This window comes from Montipora capricornis, chromosome 2 (genome assembly GCF_036669925.1).
Source record: "Montipora capricornis isolate CH-2021 chromosome 2, ASM3666992v2, whole genome shotgun sequence".
In the NCBI taxonomy this organism is placed as follows: domain Eukaryota; kingdom Metazoa; phylum Cnidaria; class Anthozoa; order Scleractinia; family Acroporidae; genus Montipora; species Montipora capricornis.
Window position 1 is genome coordinate 52487275 of NC_090884.1, and position 15000 is coordinate 52502274.

A 15000-nucleotide genomic window follows, 5' to 3' on the forward strand; every position below is an offset into this window, starting at 1 on the left:
TGGCCGCTCGACCAATTCAAAGCGGCTTATCAAGCGTGAACAAAGACACGCGCCGAAGGAAGTGAAAAGTTTAGCCAACTGAAGATGAAAGCCGAATTCAGCCTGAGGGAAACCCGCTAGGAAAGTATCTCGTTAAAAGTGACAGTTTTTACTTTCTTACAGATTTTTCTCTTTTGAGTTCTCTACGAGTATTTTATCAAAGGTAGTAAGTTCAGACACGTTTTCTTGTTCTAGCGATGTGTATGAACACATTTCTAAATCATACACCTGCGCTGAGTCACTAAAATCAAGCTATCTTACTGTTTGCAACGGTTGTCGGGCCATTGAACCAGAGCTCAAAATATAACCAATCGGTGACAAGTTCTCTTTTTTAGCGCTAAAGAGTGCTAGCAGTAGACGATCTAGTTTCAATACTCCCCATTTCCAAAGTAGCTCCCCGCTACTTTCCAATAAAAGTGTTGGTTGCAACTATTTAATGACGGGATAAGCATATGAATAAATGCAGGGATAACCGGGGATTGTTTCAGTTCTCTACAATTTTTCCCTAAGGTGCACCATTAGATTGAGGATGATATGGTGGAAATAGAGTATGTTTGACGCCAGTTTTGCTCATAAACGCGGAAAATTCGTTAGACATGAACTGTGGTCCATTATCGGAAACCACTTCTTCCGGCAAGCCATGCTGGGCAAATATAAGACGTTGTTCATAAACTGTACGCTGTGTGGTAGTTGACGTCATGTGTTTTACCTCCAGCCATTTTGAATGGCTATCAACCACTACTCGGAAATGCATTTCATGGGGTAATCGGGAGAGCGGATCACAGTTACTATGCTGCTCCTACTTTCTGTATTCGTTGCATGTGGGCAGCCGCCAACGTGGGAATGGCAGCCTTTGGGCCCAAAATAGCTAATAAAGGCTGGTGGTGATCAGTTACCGTACAAAAACTGATGATTTTTTTTTACTCCATACACAATAGACAGAGATTCCCGTTCTATTTGTGCATAGTTTTCTCGCTGGGGGTTAGGGTACGGGAGGCTAATGTTGTGGCTAAACCTTGCATGAAAGAATGATAATATTGGATCATGCCTAGTAAAGACTTCAATTCACTTACGTTCTGAGGGGTTGGTGCTTCCTTTACTGCATTGATTTTCTGTTCCACTGGTTTGAGACCTACTGCGCTTATTTTTAGACCTAGGTAAACCACTTCAGGTTTTAAGAACTCTCATTTTGACAGTTTTAGATGCAAATAATATTGCTGCAGCCTGTCCCAAACTTCTACGAGTATTTTAAGATTCTCTTGCCAATCATTGCCGCCCACTAATATATCACCCTCCTTACACACACATTTCCCGATTGGCTGGAAATTTGGTCTATTTTGGCTTGAAATATTTTTGGGGATGATTTTACACCATATGGTAGTTTCTTGTAGGAATACAGACATTTGTGGGTGTTTATAGTCAAGTATTCTTGAATTTCTTCGTCAATCAGCGATGTGTATGCGTGGGATACTTCAATTTTGCTAAATACCTTTGAACCAACAAGGGAAGCATAAAGATCCTGATTGGTGGGTAAAGCATACGGCTCGTCCTCCACAGCCAGATTGAGAGTCGCCTTGTAATCATTGCAGATTCACACTGTGTTATCGGACTTCGGCACTACCATGATTGGGCTTAATTGTCTAATTAGCTCTCTTTCTACTTGTTTCTTCAATGCATAAGGAACTCGATGGGCTTTTCCAAAAATTGGCTTTACATTCCCTTTCATAGTTATATGTGCATCAAGACCTGTCATGCCTGCATAACTGTCGCTGAACAAATGATTGTATTTTACAGAAGAGCTGGTAGTTGCATGACGTTTTCACTGGAGACACTAAAAATCTCACCCATGCCAAATTGATTTGACCCAGCCAATTTTTGCCAAGTAGTGTAGGCTTTCCGCTGTTTAACTACGACTACTGGTAGAGAATAATGTTTGTTCTTATAAACAACATTACACTGCATTTCACCTGACACCTGACACACCTGACACACCTGCATTTCACCTGCGTACGTCCAAAGCACTACCTTTGATGCTGTTGAGGGAATGTCTGCAAACGTCTCTTGATATAAACTGTGTCGGATTGTGGAATAGTCTGCAGCATAGTATCTACCACCATTTTACAGGGTATCCCATTGATTACCATGTCTACCGAGTAACCTTGGGAACTGGGCCTGTTTGTGTCAAGTGAGTACAGGGAATAGATTCCTAATTCATCCTCGCTGCCTGATTCAGATCTGTGCAAATTGTGTACTGCCCCTTTCTTGGTTTCATTTTTGTTTCAACAAACGGATGCTAAATGACCAATCTTAGAATTCCGATAACATTTTGCAGACTTAAATTTACATGACTGACCTGAATGTTTACCCCCACACCTAAAACATTCTTCATTGTTCTTAACGTCCTTTGTTGTCAACTGGTTCACTTGGCGAGCCCTCGCTTGTCGAAGGGTGAAATTCCTGGATGTTTCTCTCAGCCATTTCTATAACTTTGGCAATCCTACAAGCCTTCTGTGTTCAGCAATTTATTCTGTATATTCGGGTTGCTGATCGCATGAGTCCGCAGACAAATCGGTCCCGTAGCGCTCTATACAGGAACTCACCAAAATTACAATGAATGGCCAACTTCTTCAACGCCAGTCCCCGATCGACTTTCCAGACTTGTGCCAAAATGGAAACTCTGTGCAATTTCCAGCGGTTTTGAATTGTGATGTTTCTCCAAAGCACGTACAATCTCAGTGAAAGGAGTATCTTTGGGCTTTACAGGTGCCAATAGATTACTTAGAGTCGGATGTACCTCCGTTCCCACCTTTGTAAGGAATATTGCATGTTTCCTTTGGGCCACCACTCGAATAGCTTTCAAGAGTGCTGCCGTCTTCCATTCCACGATATTATTGGCCGTTAAAAACATTGCCATCCATTCCACATAGGAACAGAATGTTTCACGCTCGGCGATGAACTCGCCCATACGCCCGGAAAAGTCCGCTTGCACCAGTACTGGTCATTCTATAAGCCACAACACACACAGCGTTATCCGGAAACCTTGCACTGATGATTGTCGGCTAATCCAATCCCGTCCTGGTCGCCAAAATGTAATAAACTAGCATTTAGCACTACACTCAAGATGGCGGGTTTCAGACACTTCATTACCAAGGCATCCTAGGTAAAGCCGCACCCACATATTACTACATTACAGATATAATACGAAAAATTGGATACAAAACGATAAGGATAATTTTGCCTATGGCAAATATGTGGTCGAGAACAAACCAGTTAAAACGAGTCATTTCTGGACATCTGAATCGGTGATTTCAGTCCTAGTTCTTCTTCAACATTATTACCTCAAAACAAGAAGTTTAACTTCATAATTCGTAAGCTTATAAATACCTTCGATATACTGCTACACAAGGGCAGGAACTCATCACTTAAAGCAAACAATTTATCTCAAAGATTGATCGTTTTGTCAGACTTAGACTTCAAATCATTTCCTCCAGTCTTCTTCCTGTTTCTTCCTGTTTATATCATGCGTATGGACATAAACGGAGACACTGCGCATTAATTTCCCAACAGGCACAATATCTGGTTGGGTAAACTCCTGAAATTGTACACGGTGTACTAGAATTTAGTCAAGGGAGAAGGGGGAAGGAGTCGGGGAGCAATAGTGAAATACTGATGGTAAAAAATCAATTATCAATGACCTTATTCACGATAGCCGCCCTGTTGGATTTGCCTTTATCATGCAAATTAGCTACACACTTCTGAGGGGGCAAACAACACAAGTTCGAGAGGTTATAACGAACATCTTAGCCACACAGATGACTTGTTTCACGTTCATTGAATGTTTATCACCTAAGGAGTAAAATAGAATGCTCACACAATTTACTTCGATGTTTTTTTAGCGAAAATTGAGCAGATAACGAAGTAGAAAGTCAAAATGTTGGAGGCAATCAAAAGATATAAAATTATTGTAAAAGGTACTTAATTCTAAATTCGAAAATGTACTTTTAGCAATGTTAATTCAATATTTCGACGAGCCGATTTTCCGCAATTTGCCTTTATTCCAATGTTTGCCCCCCAGCATAACAAATGGCTAATTTGCATGACAATTTGAAAACCAACATGGCGGCTATCGTGAATAAGGACTATTATTGCGGGAATGAGTAAATTGGATCAAAATCAAACAGAACATAACCAATGTTGGGGTTTTTTTAGGAAGGAAAACCTGGAAAAACCCTCTGGGAGTAGCTAAGAGAACCAACAAGCTCGGCCCACATATGGTGTATTGTACGAGAATAGTCCATTTTACAGTTGTGTGCTTAGTTACCTGGCCTATGAATGAAAGTGAGGCTGAAATTGACCTTGTTTTGATAGAAACCTCACTGCCTATCTTATGTAAATTTTTACCAATTACCACGAGAACAACGTCATTAACATAAGAATAGGAGGGGGGTCTGTATCACAACAAGGTCAACACTAGCCTCACTTTCATTTAAAGGCCAGGTAACTAAGCACACAACTGTAAAGAGGTCTATTGAATTTCGGTTACTTTGGTGGACGCTACTGCAGCAGCTTTGCTCCCCAATTTCACTTCATGTAAACCGGAATGAACTGCGGCCGTAAGCTTGGGAATAAACAATAGACGTCCAAATAATAGCTAGAAATTGTTAACAATGCTTTGTCCTTGCATGGTTGAGTCATGTAGCAGCAGATATGATTGGCTCGCTACCCTAGTCAAAAACAAAGGACCAAACAATTGAAACAATGACGTCCTAGACTCAAAAATAGAAGCTGTTTACATCACCAAACAAAAGCAGGTTACAAGGGTTGCTACATCACTGTTTTGTTTTTGGCTGGAGTAGCGAGCCAATCACAATATACGTTACGAGAGCAGCTACATTACTGGAGGCATGGTTTGGGTTTGGATGAATTATTAGCCCTGTGCACGAGCATGCTGACCTTACCTTTTAAAATTCCATTGAAACTATCGCTACATGCCAGACATAGCTTGTTTCTTAGGAGAAAATTGAACGCAATTTTTTTTTAGCTACCATTCAAATTTCTTCGAACCGGAGTAGCATCGAATTATGTCTGATTGTTAACCCGTTTGCAACGTAAACTGTATTTTCGTGATCGCTACATGTGTTGAGTTCTTTTGCAGCCATCTCTTTAAGCAAATATTGTTTTAATTTCTGTTTTGAGGTGATGCCCCTGGGTCAGTTCCTCAGCCAACACCCGCTTTTGCACCGTGTTCCTATGACTGTTATGGTAAATGTCTTGACTCGTGCCCAGATTACTGCTGCGTAGAGGCCTTAGCAAACAAAACGAGTTCTCCAAATCAACCGGCAGCAATGTCTCTGCCAGCTCAGGAAACCAGTTTGTTTGATGCTCCACAACGATTACCACCCGCGAATGAAATTGTAAGTAATGAATGTCAGAAAGTTTAGACGATTCCGAGGAATACTCCGTTAATTATCTCTTTTTTGGTTCACTTGACGCTTAAACGCTTATCAACAACAACAACAACAACAACAACAACGACAACGTTCATTACATACAATACTAGTTACAGTGAAAATCGAGTTAGGTGGAGCAAAGTTAAAATACTTAATTAATATATTTACAATGACAAATATTACGAAAGGAAATAATTATTATTTAAGACAAGAGCGATTGAATGTTTCTATGATAAAGATGTGAGGTACTACAGTGGAATACAGATTGACATTCTAGTTGATTGATTGCTGATAATCTTAAGATTCAATAATATTTAGCGAAAAGGTTTACTCTAGATGAAGGCTTTCACAAATATCAAGTTAAGATTCTTTCGAATAAGTATGCATTTTTTGTACGGTTTTTTTTGGACTAAAAACTGGAAAATAACTTAATTTTCATTAAGTTTCGTTTGTTTTGAAATATTTGGTCGGAACATGACGAACAGCGTTTATTTGTTTAAAAAACTACTAACGTAGTCTAAAAATCTCAGGTAACAAATCCCTCACTGAGGTCCATTAGATGTGAGCCGTTGCAAGATTTTCCCTTGTCTTTTTTATTTAATTTCAAACAAACCCTATCTAGTAAAATATCCTACGATTTTACACACTTAGGCCATCATTAAAGAACATAGATTGCATCAACAGCCTCCAGTGATACCGCGAAAAATTCACCAGTGTCCAGCAATGTGTGCCAAGTTCTGTGACCCAGACTGCCCCGTCCATTGTTGCAATCTTCCTGTTACAGCTCCACTCGCTCAACGTTATTTACAAGCAGGTATGTTCCATCCGTAGATATGCCGCATTCTCCTCATGTTCACCAAACTACTGTACTAGCAAGGCACCATTAAGGGTAAAGGTAATACAGTCCGTTCCATCTTCCTATTTCCCAATATTTAATAGGTCAGGATATCCATAAGACGAAAGACACTAGCTGCATACTTTTAGCGTATACGCAGCTCATTAAGGAGTTTAACGGGGAAGGAGCTCGAGGCAAAGGCACGGGGAGAATATGAACTATTTATTTAAATTCAGATAGGACATCCTGTTTGCTTTTTTTTGCCAACAATCAAGTGAAGTGACCTAAGAGAAGATTTTGTGCATTACGTGACTATGATCACAATTTTTTCAATGTAGTCCCCATCATTTCAATTGAGGAGTAGCTTGTCTGCAATGTATACACCATGATAGCAATGTCTTTACGATAGCACTTTTTTTTCAGTTTAGAGGAGACGTTTGCCTTAGTGTGGCTGACGTTCTTACTCCGGCAATCTCTCTTTGTGGCTTTGCGACCAGCTAGGTTCCCCCTAATTGTCACTGCACTGCCTAGTGCTTACCTCTTCTGTCTTGACTGACGTCGATGACAGCATGTCCGACGCGTCATTGGTGGCCTTTTACAAATTAATATGTACAGGGTTGGTGTTAAAACGTCTGGAGGTTGAAAATTCAACTTTCCCCAGGGACTAATCAAGCAAACCTTTTCAATCATCTTATTTCTTACCCGGCTCTTTTTCAGGTTGCACAAATGGTGTTTCTACCTTCGGAGGGAATGCCAATGGAGCATGCTGTAAATTCCCTTTTATTTACAAAGGTGCAGTCTACTGGAAATGTACCGATCAAGACGCAGAAACGAAATGGTGCTCTGTCACTGAAGTGTTCGAGATCGAGAAGAAATGGGGGTTTTGCCCTTCATTTTAGGTCAGAGAAAAAATAACGTCCCTCTCGATCTGTCTTGCAAATGGCCGCGGATTCTGGTAACCTTACATATATACAGACCTCACTGCTATTTTGAATTCAACGCCCTGGTAAATAAGCAAAAAATTCCGACAAAATAGAATTCAAAAACCGGACTGGATGACCGGATAGGACAATCGAATTGGAACACTGGAACGAATCTTCCTGTGCGTAGCTCTGCTGGCCTTTTAGCCTGTTCCCACACGATTTGTAAATCATTACACTTTTTTATTAATTCAACGCTAACACGACAAAAAGGCTTAACTGAAATCGAAACAGTTTTTCAAGCAAGAGAAATAAAGGCAGCGTGCGATAGCAAATATTGTATTAATGAAGAACAAGAAAAATGATTTGATCCCCTAAAATTCTAAGTAACTCCTTGAAATTACCCAGTCATTAGTGCGGCTCAGGTGTAAGTTTTGAGCCCATTCAGCTCAACAGTATCATGCGGCGTTCGATGTCAAAATAAAGCAGCGATTTTACAGAGATTCGCCGGCATATGCCACCAACTGCAGAGGAGCTGGGCTAGGAAATAGACGGCCTGGCCTCAGGCAGGCATCGACGGCATCCCACCAGATGACATTAAATATGACAAAAACACTCTTCTGTGCTTCATTAAGTACACGAACTGCCATTTTAACAGAAGAGGCCGGGACAAGTGCCTCAGGCACGAGAGACTGTCAGTGCAATAAAGGCGCCCTCAACATGAAATAAATGAGGTCAAATTGATCAGTTGTAATTATTGCATAGGAATCTGGAGTAAGTCGGGAAGAAAGACAAATGCGATCATTATGAGAGAGAAGCTAATTAAGAGTTGCTACATTATTTGAATTGCAGCGTGGATTTTTTCTTCTTTTTTAAATAACTTGATTTAAAGATATAGTCAACGATAATAAATGGTAACAAGTTGGTTATCCTTTCGCTGTTGAATGCATTTGCCGTTTGTATCTCCGCTTTCCTTTCAAGTTCCCGATCAGTCTCCTGCCACAACAACTTCCCGTTTCATCCGTAATCCAGTAATGCAAAGTCTTGTTATGTTCTCTGTGAAAGAGATATTATGGTGAAATGTTCAGTTATAACGTTTATAAGATATTGGCTATTTCGTCTACGAATCGTTTGAATCGCTTCAATAATTCAACGAATTGGAGACTGTAACAGGTAGAAGCAATAAAGAACTGGTAATTTGTCCTAAGGAGAACAATGGTATAGCCCATTTAATTTATTTTTTCGAAGTGGGTTCATCTTGTAAAAGAGAAAGTTAAAATGGGTTATATATTCCCCACTTGTAAAGAATAAAATTGTAGGCAACCTTATTTCTGAACATTGCAATTAATTTTGATGTGTTTGTTATTTTGTCGCCTCAAACAGGGATGAATGCCAATATGGTATTACATCACTCGAGCTTAACAAGAGGTCAAACCCTGCGGGTGGCACGTTTCATTCAAGTTTACCGAAAGAATCATCATTGCTGGGAACTTCAGCTAAATATTTTCATTTTATTGTTTCCATTTAGTCCCAATAACAATTTTTGTTGCACTCAAATGCATTTCATGAGGCGATAAGTGGTTGTGAAATGAAAATTCTTCGGGCCTTCTTTGTGCTACTAATTTTATCTTTGGTGTCGTTGATCAGTAATGGGAGAGGAACTAAACCTCGACGCCGAATCATCGGAGCAAATCAACGTGTTACTGGTAGGTGAACCCTTCTTGCTCAAGTAAATTAAAATCACTGATTCGCACGCTCGAGAAATTCAGCAAAGAAAATTTGCCTTTTAGCAAAAATGAATATTTTGATCCAATGTAACCAAAGATAGACATTGCCCTTCACAAAGTATCACTTCTTAATCCACAATTATTTTCATTTATTTAGTAGAGTTATAGTCAAAGACAATGGCCAAGTCTATTCTGGGGTTTTTCTCCAATTTTTCCTGTCAAAAATAGAGTAAGTTTAGGAAACAACTCAGGGCTCCGGAAAACGTTTAATGAATTTTCATAGCTATCGATTTTAAGACACACTCTACAGCAATAAGACAGCGTTTAGTCTTTCACCACCAGTGTCGAGACTATTGAGAAAATAAGCTAAACGGATTGGTGCCAATGACGACTTTACAGTGCGACGCGCCTTACTGTGGCCACCCAACAAACTTTCACATTTGACAACTACGTGTAAGAACGTCAACTCAAACAACTCATTCAACGGTGTTCAACTTACAACCGTACGAAATTCGCAAGGAGAGGGGGAGCTGTCAAATAAATTCGCACACCCTGGTTAGATGGCCACGTTAAGGCATGTCGCACTGTAAAACAGTGTAAGGGAGGGTTACGATTTTTGCAAACGTTGGCCTTGTAGCATTTATATTTCAACAGAATTAACTGATTAGAGTGTAATGTGAAGTGCTAGTTTTCTACCCCATATGAACCATGTGAGCGTTGGTTACACGGCCACGGCAAAAAGCGTAAGCCTTCCTTGTTTATTGCCGTGACTCTAACATCTTCAGTTCCCACAGCCTGCCCCCGTCTGACCTTGTAGCTCAGTCGGTAGAGCAGCGGTGTTTTAACCCGAAGGTCTTGGGTTCAATTCCCACCCTGGTCAGAGTTTTTCTCTGTCCTTGTGTGGGCCCATTTCCAGGGGCGTAGCCAGGGAAGGGTTCCAGGGGTTCCGGAACCCCCCTCTCGCGCCAAGGAACCCCCCCCCCCCCCCCGTCTCCTATTTTTAACAGTGATTTTATCCCAGCAAGAGTGTAATGGACTCTCGATTCCTAAAATTCTTCGTTTTGTTCTATGCTTACAATAAGTACAGTGAACGTCATTGTGTTATCTATTTGCGTTACACTTGCATTTTCGGAGACATGAGACAGAAATCCTGACATTGAAGCAGCGCTGGAGTTTTATGAGGACGACCTTCCTTCTCCTCATGTGGTTGATGTTGAGCTCCTGTGATAGAAGAGAAAGTGGTGCAGCACTGAGGATGCCGACCTCCCCACCAGTGCAGTTCAGACACTCGCAGCATACACCTTATTCCAAAATGGCCGCAATTTTAGTATTCTTTTGTTTGATTGCAAAGTGGCCCTCTTGGCCTCGTTCAAGGTTAAATATTCTTTTGAATTTTACGTTTGAAAGCGAAGCCAAAAGGGCCAGTTTACAATGAAACAAAAGAATACTAAAATGGCGTCCATTTTGGAATAAGGTGTATGCGATCGAGAGTTCTTTCCTAACATCCACACCTTGATCCGCATGTTGTGCACGTTGCCGATAACGTCAGCTAAATGTGAGCGCGGTCATTCAGTACACTAAGAAGGTTAACAACATACCTGAGGTTGACCATGTCAAGCGAGCGAGAGTCTGGGCTGGCGTTGATGAACATCAATTACCACCGAGACATAAACATCGAGGAAGCGATAAACACGTTCGCTCAACGGCAACCAAGGCGTCTTATGTTTACATAGCGTAAACGACAAAGTCTTGTACGTTCGTAATGTAAGGATTTTAGACCAACCGTTTTCGTTGGAACCAATTTGGAACACCCCCCCCCCCCCCCCCACCCCTCCAAAAAATCCTGGCTACGCCCCTGATTTCCATTAGTAGGGCTAACGCTCACATGGTTCATATGGGGTAGAAAACTGCCACTTCACATGACACCCTAATCACTTAATTCTGTTTAAAACAATGTAGTTTGCAGGCCAAAATGCTTTTGGGGCTTGTTTAATAAAGACAGCATAAATCACACCAATGAATGGCTTGTCATTGCACTTCCATTCATTATCCAAAAAACGCAAAAGAATCATAGAAGTACAAACTGGAAGAAGTGGCTTTGAGAGTGGTTTACCCAAAAGAGATATAGAGGTACGGACTGAAAGATAGCCTCCAGAGGAGTTTACCAACAACCTCAGAATTTAGTAAACGTGCAGTCATCACAGATTTTACTACAATATACTTTCACTGATTTGTTTTCATCCTTCCGTTGTCGTCAAATCCAGTTGGTAAGCTACGAAAGACTGTCACATTAGAAAAACGTTTTTACAAAAGAAATTACCTATGCTATTGCTGAAAACTTTAACCGTTGAAAACGCAGTGTAAATACAGAAAATACAGGTAGAATCTCTAACTGTAAACACCGTATACGAGCGCAGTGCTCGACTTTCCCGAAGGAAAGGACGATGCATATAAATATGAGGTCGATTTAATGAAGCAAAACAACATTTTACTCGTAGGCGAACGCTTCCCGCTCTCGTAAATTATAGCCACTGATTCCTACGCTCTGAAAAATTCAGTAGCAGAGACAAAAGACCGTAAGGATGATACAAATACATATTTGACAGTGACAGTGTTAAATATTCCATTTTGAGTTGCATAATTATGCCAGCCTTTATTTCAGAGAATGGCGCGAAAAAGACGCTAATTCCAGGATTGCCTTCAGGAATACCGGGTGTGTCGATTCCAGTACCCTCTGGCAATGTTAGCACTGTCCGTAAGCAAAAAAATTTTAATGTCTTTAAATGATAATGAATTTTGTAAGTAGCATATGGACAAAAATGAAAAAGGACCATTCTTACCTAGATATCTAATAATGGCTTTATTTCTCAAATATACTAGCAATGGCACTTGCCACCAATCAAGTACTTTTTCTCGCTCAGTCTGAAAGAAATCCAAGGGGTCGTTATTCGAGATTGCAATCACTGAGCTTGCGAGGGGTCGGAGATTCGAAATACACTTTGGGACCTTTTAGTTCATCCCTTAGGGGCTGGGCGATCCCTCTTTCTTGTATCTCCTTTCGCAACCCATCAACACGTAACATTTTGCAATGACCTTGTTCGCAGGCTAACTGACGCTGAATTTCGAATGACTTCGACTCAAGTAAAATACGTTTTTCAATTATTTTCAGCTGTGATAACTGGTAACAATTCTCTAGTGCATGCTGCCACGGTCGGTGCGTATGCTGGAGCCCAAGCAGGTGTCTTTAGTGGGGCCAAGGCAGGGGCAAAGACTGGAGCAAAGGCTGGAGCAGAGGCAGGAGCTAAGGCTGGCGAGGAGGCAGGAATTAAAGCCGGCGAAGAAGCCGGAAAAAGAATCGCCCACATGATCGCATTGGAAACAGTTCAGAAGATTTTAATGGCACAAATGCAGAGTGGCCGTGTTTTTAATATTTTTGGACAGAAACCAACTGAGAAGCCAACCGAAGCAGGGGGAGGCCAAGCTGGGGCTGAAGGGGCAGCTGGAGCAGGCGGAATGGGGGGTGCAAGTGGTGCTGCTGGTGCAACGGGAGGTGCAACGGGGGGTGCAACGGGAGGTGCAACGGGTGGTGCAACGGTGGTGCTGCAGGTGGTGGCGGGGCCAGTGCTGCGACTGGAGCTGGAGCTGGAGCTGGAGCTGGAGCATTAGGACAGACTGGTGCAGGTGCTGGTGTGGTGCTGAAGCAGCTGCAGGTGCGGGAACCTTCAGTAGGAGTTAGTGCTGGAGCACAGGCAAGCTTAAGTGTTGGTGTTACCTCCGGTGTGCCTATCGTGGGAGGTGTCATGAAGGGAATCTCTGGTGGCTCCATAGCTGCAAGTGGAGCCGGCATAGCTGGAGCAGGGGCACAATCAGGGGGAGGAGCTGGAGCAGTTGCTGCAATATCCGCATCTGCTATTGCCTCAGCCAGCGCTGCAGCAGCAGCATCTGTTACCGCCAGTGGAGCGGTAACAGCGTGTAAGTGAACAATTTATTGCAATACCAACAATAATAGTGACAATATAATTGACGAAGTCGAGTTTCGTCTCTTAAAATTACATTGTTGACCTTCTGCTTCGTAGGGGCGCTCTTCGGTCGAGTTTTTCAGGTGGATGGGTTAAAAGCAAATAAAATGTTCACAATGTTGGTGGCAGTTTAGGCTATCAACACCGACGCGAACACAGTAAAACCCCACGAGTAAGAAGCTTCCATTTTAAAGTTTAGCTTAAACAGGTTCTTACACAGATGGTAATACAGAAATTTAGGCTAGATTTTTACTTTCTGAAGAAAAAATCACGTTGTAGATAGCAGAATTTAGTGGTTTTCGGCCTTAGTCTCCTATGCAGCAATCAGTTTTTCCCTATCCCTTATACTAAATTTGAAAAAAATCATACAAATTAAAAAGTTCACATAAAACAGACGATTTTTTAGTAAAATCTTTAGAACATCAATCAATTGATCTTATTTGCCAAAGTACACACATTTTTTTCGATTTTAAAAAAGAGGATCGGAACTTGTTTCAAATTTTAGGTTCAACAGGTTCCGATAAAATATGTATTTAAAACTACTCACTCAACGTTAGCATTTATTAATGGCCTTGCTAGCCGTTACAACAAAGAAATATAAAGCCAGGACACATAAAGATGTTTGTACCCGTACAGCTATCGATACATAAACCTTTCGTTAAGTTTCCGCGTGAATTATGAATCAATTAAATAGACAGTTTCTAAATGCATTGTATAATGTTAGGTAACACTGATTTATGCAGCTGGTCCAAAGAAAGTGATGGTTCGTTTTTGTTTTCATTTAGTTTATCATGGAGCACTCTACATGATGTACTCCATAAATCATCCCGCAGAAAACGATCAAAACAAAGCATGTTTCTATGTAAAAGGCGAGGAGCTGATGCTGGGACCAAAGTGTCAGTACTTTATAGCTCATGTACCTGGGTTCAGCAGGGATCGCGATACCATCTCTCTTGAGTCTTATTGCAAACGAGGCTATTTCCTTCGCCAAAATAAATATGGTTTTTTCTTGGTAGCAATGCACGCCAGCTTAAACTTTGGTAAGTGTGCTATGGAACCACGGCTCCAAACGTTATGAACACAGTTTATTGTTCTTTCTTTGGAACTTAATGTTTGTCAAAATCAGGTCTTGATCTGTACAGAATCCTCATTCAAAAAATTATCTGAAGCGGATTCAGAGCCACCTTAATTTTCCAGTTATGAAGGTAGCTCTGCATGAATCCGCTCCAGAGGGTGTTTTTATTTAAACAAAGAGTTTCATCTTATCCTGCTAATCACTTTGTAGCAATGAAAAATAGAGGGTAAAAGCGTTGTAAGACAAAATTTAGGGCGCTTTTCATGTCTTTCCCGTTGCTGTGGTGTTCTAGCAATAATCTTACTTTCACATGGTACCCTAACATGGCTGTTTTCTTCCACAATGTCGCAGATCCTCAATCCTTCTAAGGAGTACCGTTTCTTGAAAGCGGAGTTGAAAATAGTTTCAGCCATCGTAAGACTTGCAAGTGCTAAAGTCTTGTCATTACTTTGCAAATTTGTGTCATTTGACCTTCAGGCAAAGATGCGTCCTTCTACATTGGTCGCCGAATGGAGCAAAGGGAGACCTTTTCGTTTTCATTGATTCATGCGGGCTGGTACCTTATCGTGTCCGATATGGATGGCGACTCGTGGAAAACGAAGGCCTCGTATGACAACAGAACACAGGAATTCGCCTTGGATAGTTCCTTCATAGTAATGCCTTACACAATGGATGATGCGCTCAAGAACTGTGGTACAATAGGCCCTCAGGAGCCAGAAGAACCTGAGAAGCCACCAAGTAAGCCAGAGGCTCCAAAAAAACCTCCGGAAGGCCCACCACCCAGCGGACCACCCGGAAGTAAGGACGTTTTACGTTTAACAAGTTCAACTAGCCTATTTAGACTCAGAGAGATCTATCGAATATAAATAAAAGGAACAAGTATACTTTAAAAAAAAAAAAAAACAGACAGGAGCACTAATTAAGTGACAATGATT

General features: G+C 41.3%; 2 protein-coding genes across 2 annotated transcripts in view; both read left to right on the top strand.

Annotated features, from left to right (window-relative positions):
- The window catches only part of LOC138027459 (uncharacterized), an 11411-nt gene extending 3844 nt beyond the window's left edge, over positions 1 to 7567 (top strand). Inside the window, exons 4-6 of the mRNA XM_068875020.1 lie at positions 5236 to 5453; positions 6141 to 6303; positions 7042 to 7567. Of these exons, the coding sequence (XP_068731121.1) occupies positions 5236 to 5453; positions 6141 to 6303; positions 7042 to 7223 (563 nt within the window). The 3' untranslated portion in view covers positions 7224 to 7567. The remainder of the gene's footprint in view (positions 1 to 5235; positions 5454 to 6140; positions 6304 to 7041) is intronic.
- Positions 7568 to 8735: 1168 nt separating this feature from the next.
- Positions 8736 to 15000, top strand: part of LOC138037497 (uncharacterized) — an 18270-nt gene continuing 12005 nt past the window's right edge. Inside the window, 6 exon segments of the mRNA XM_068883415.1 lie at positions 8736 to 8950; positions 11634 to 11726; positions 12141 to 12465; positions 12468 to 12943; positions 13776 to 14030; positions 14543 to 14863. Of these exon segments, the coding sequence (XP_068739516.1) occupies positions 8833 to 8950; positions 11634 to 11726; positions 12141 to 12465; positions 12468 to 12943; positions 13776 to 14030; positions 14543 to 14863 (1588 nt within the window). The 5' untranslated portion in view covers positions 8736 to 8832.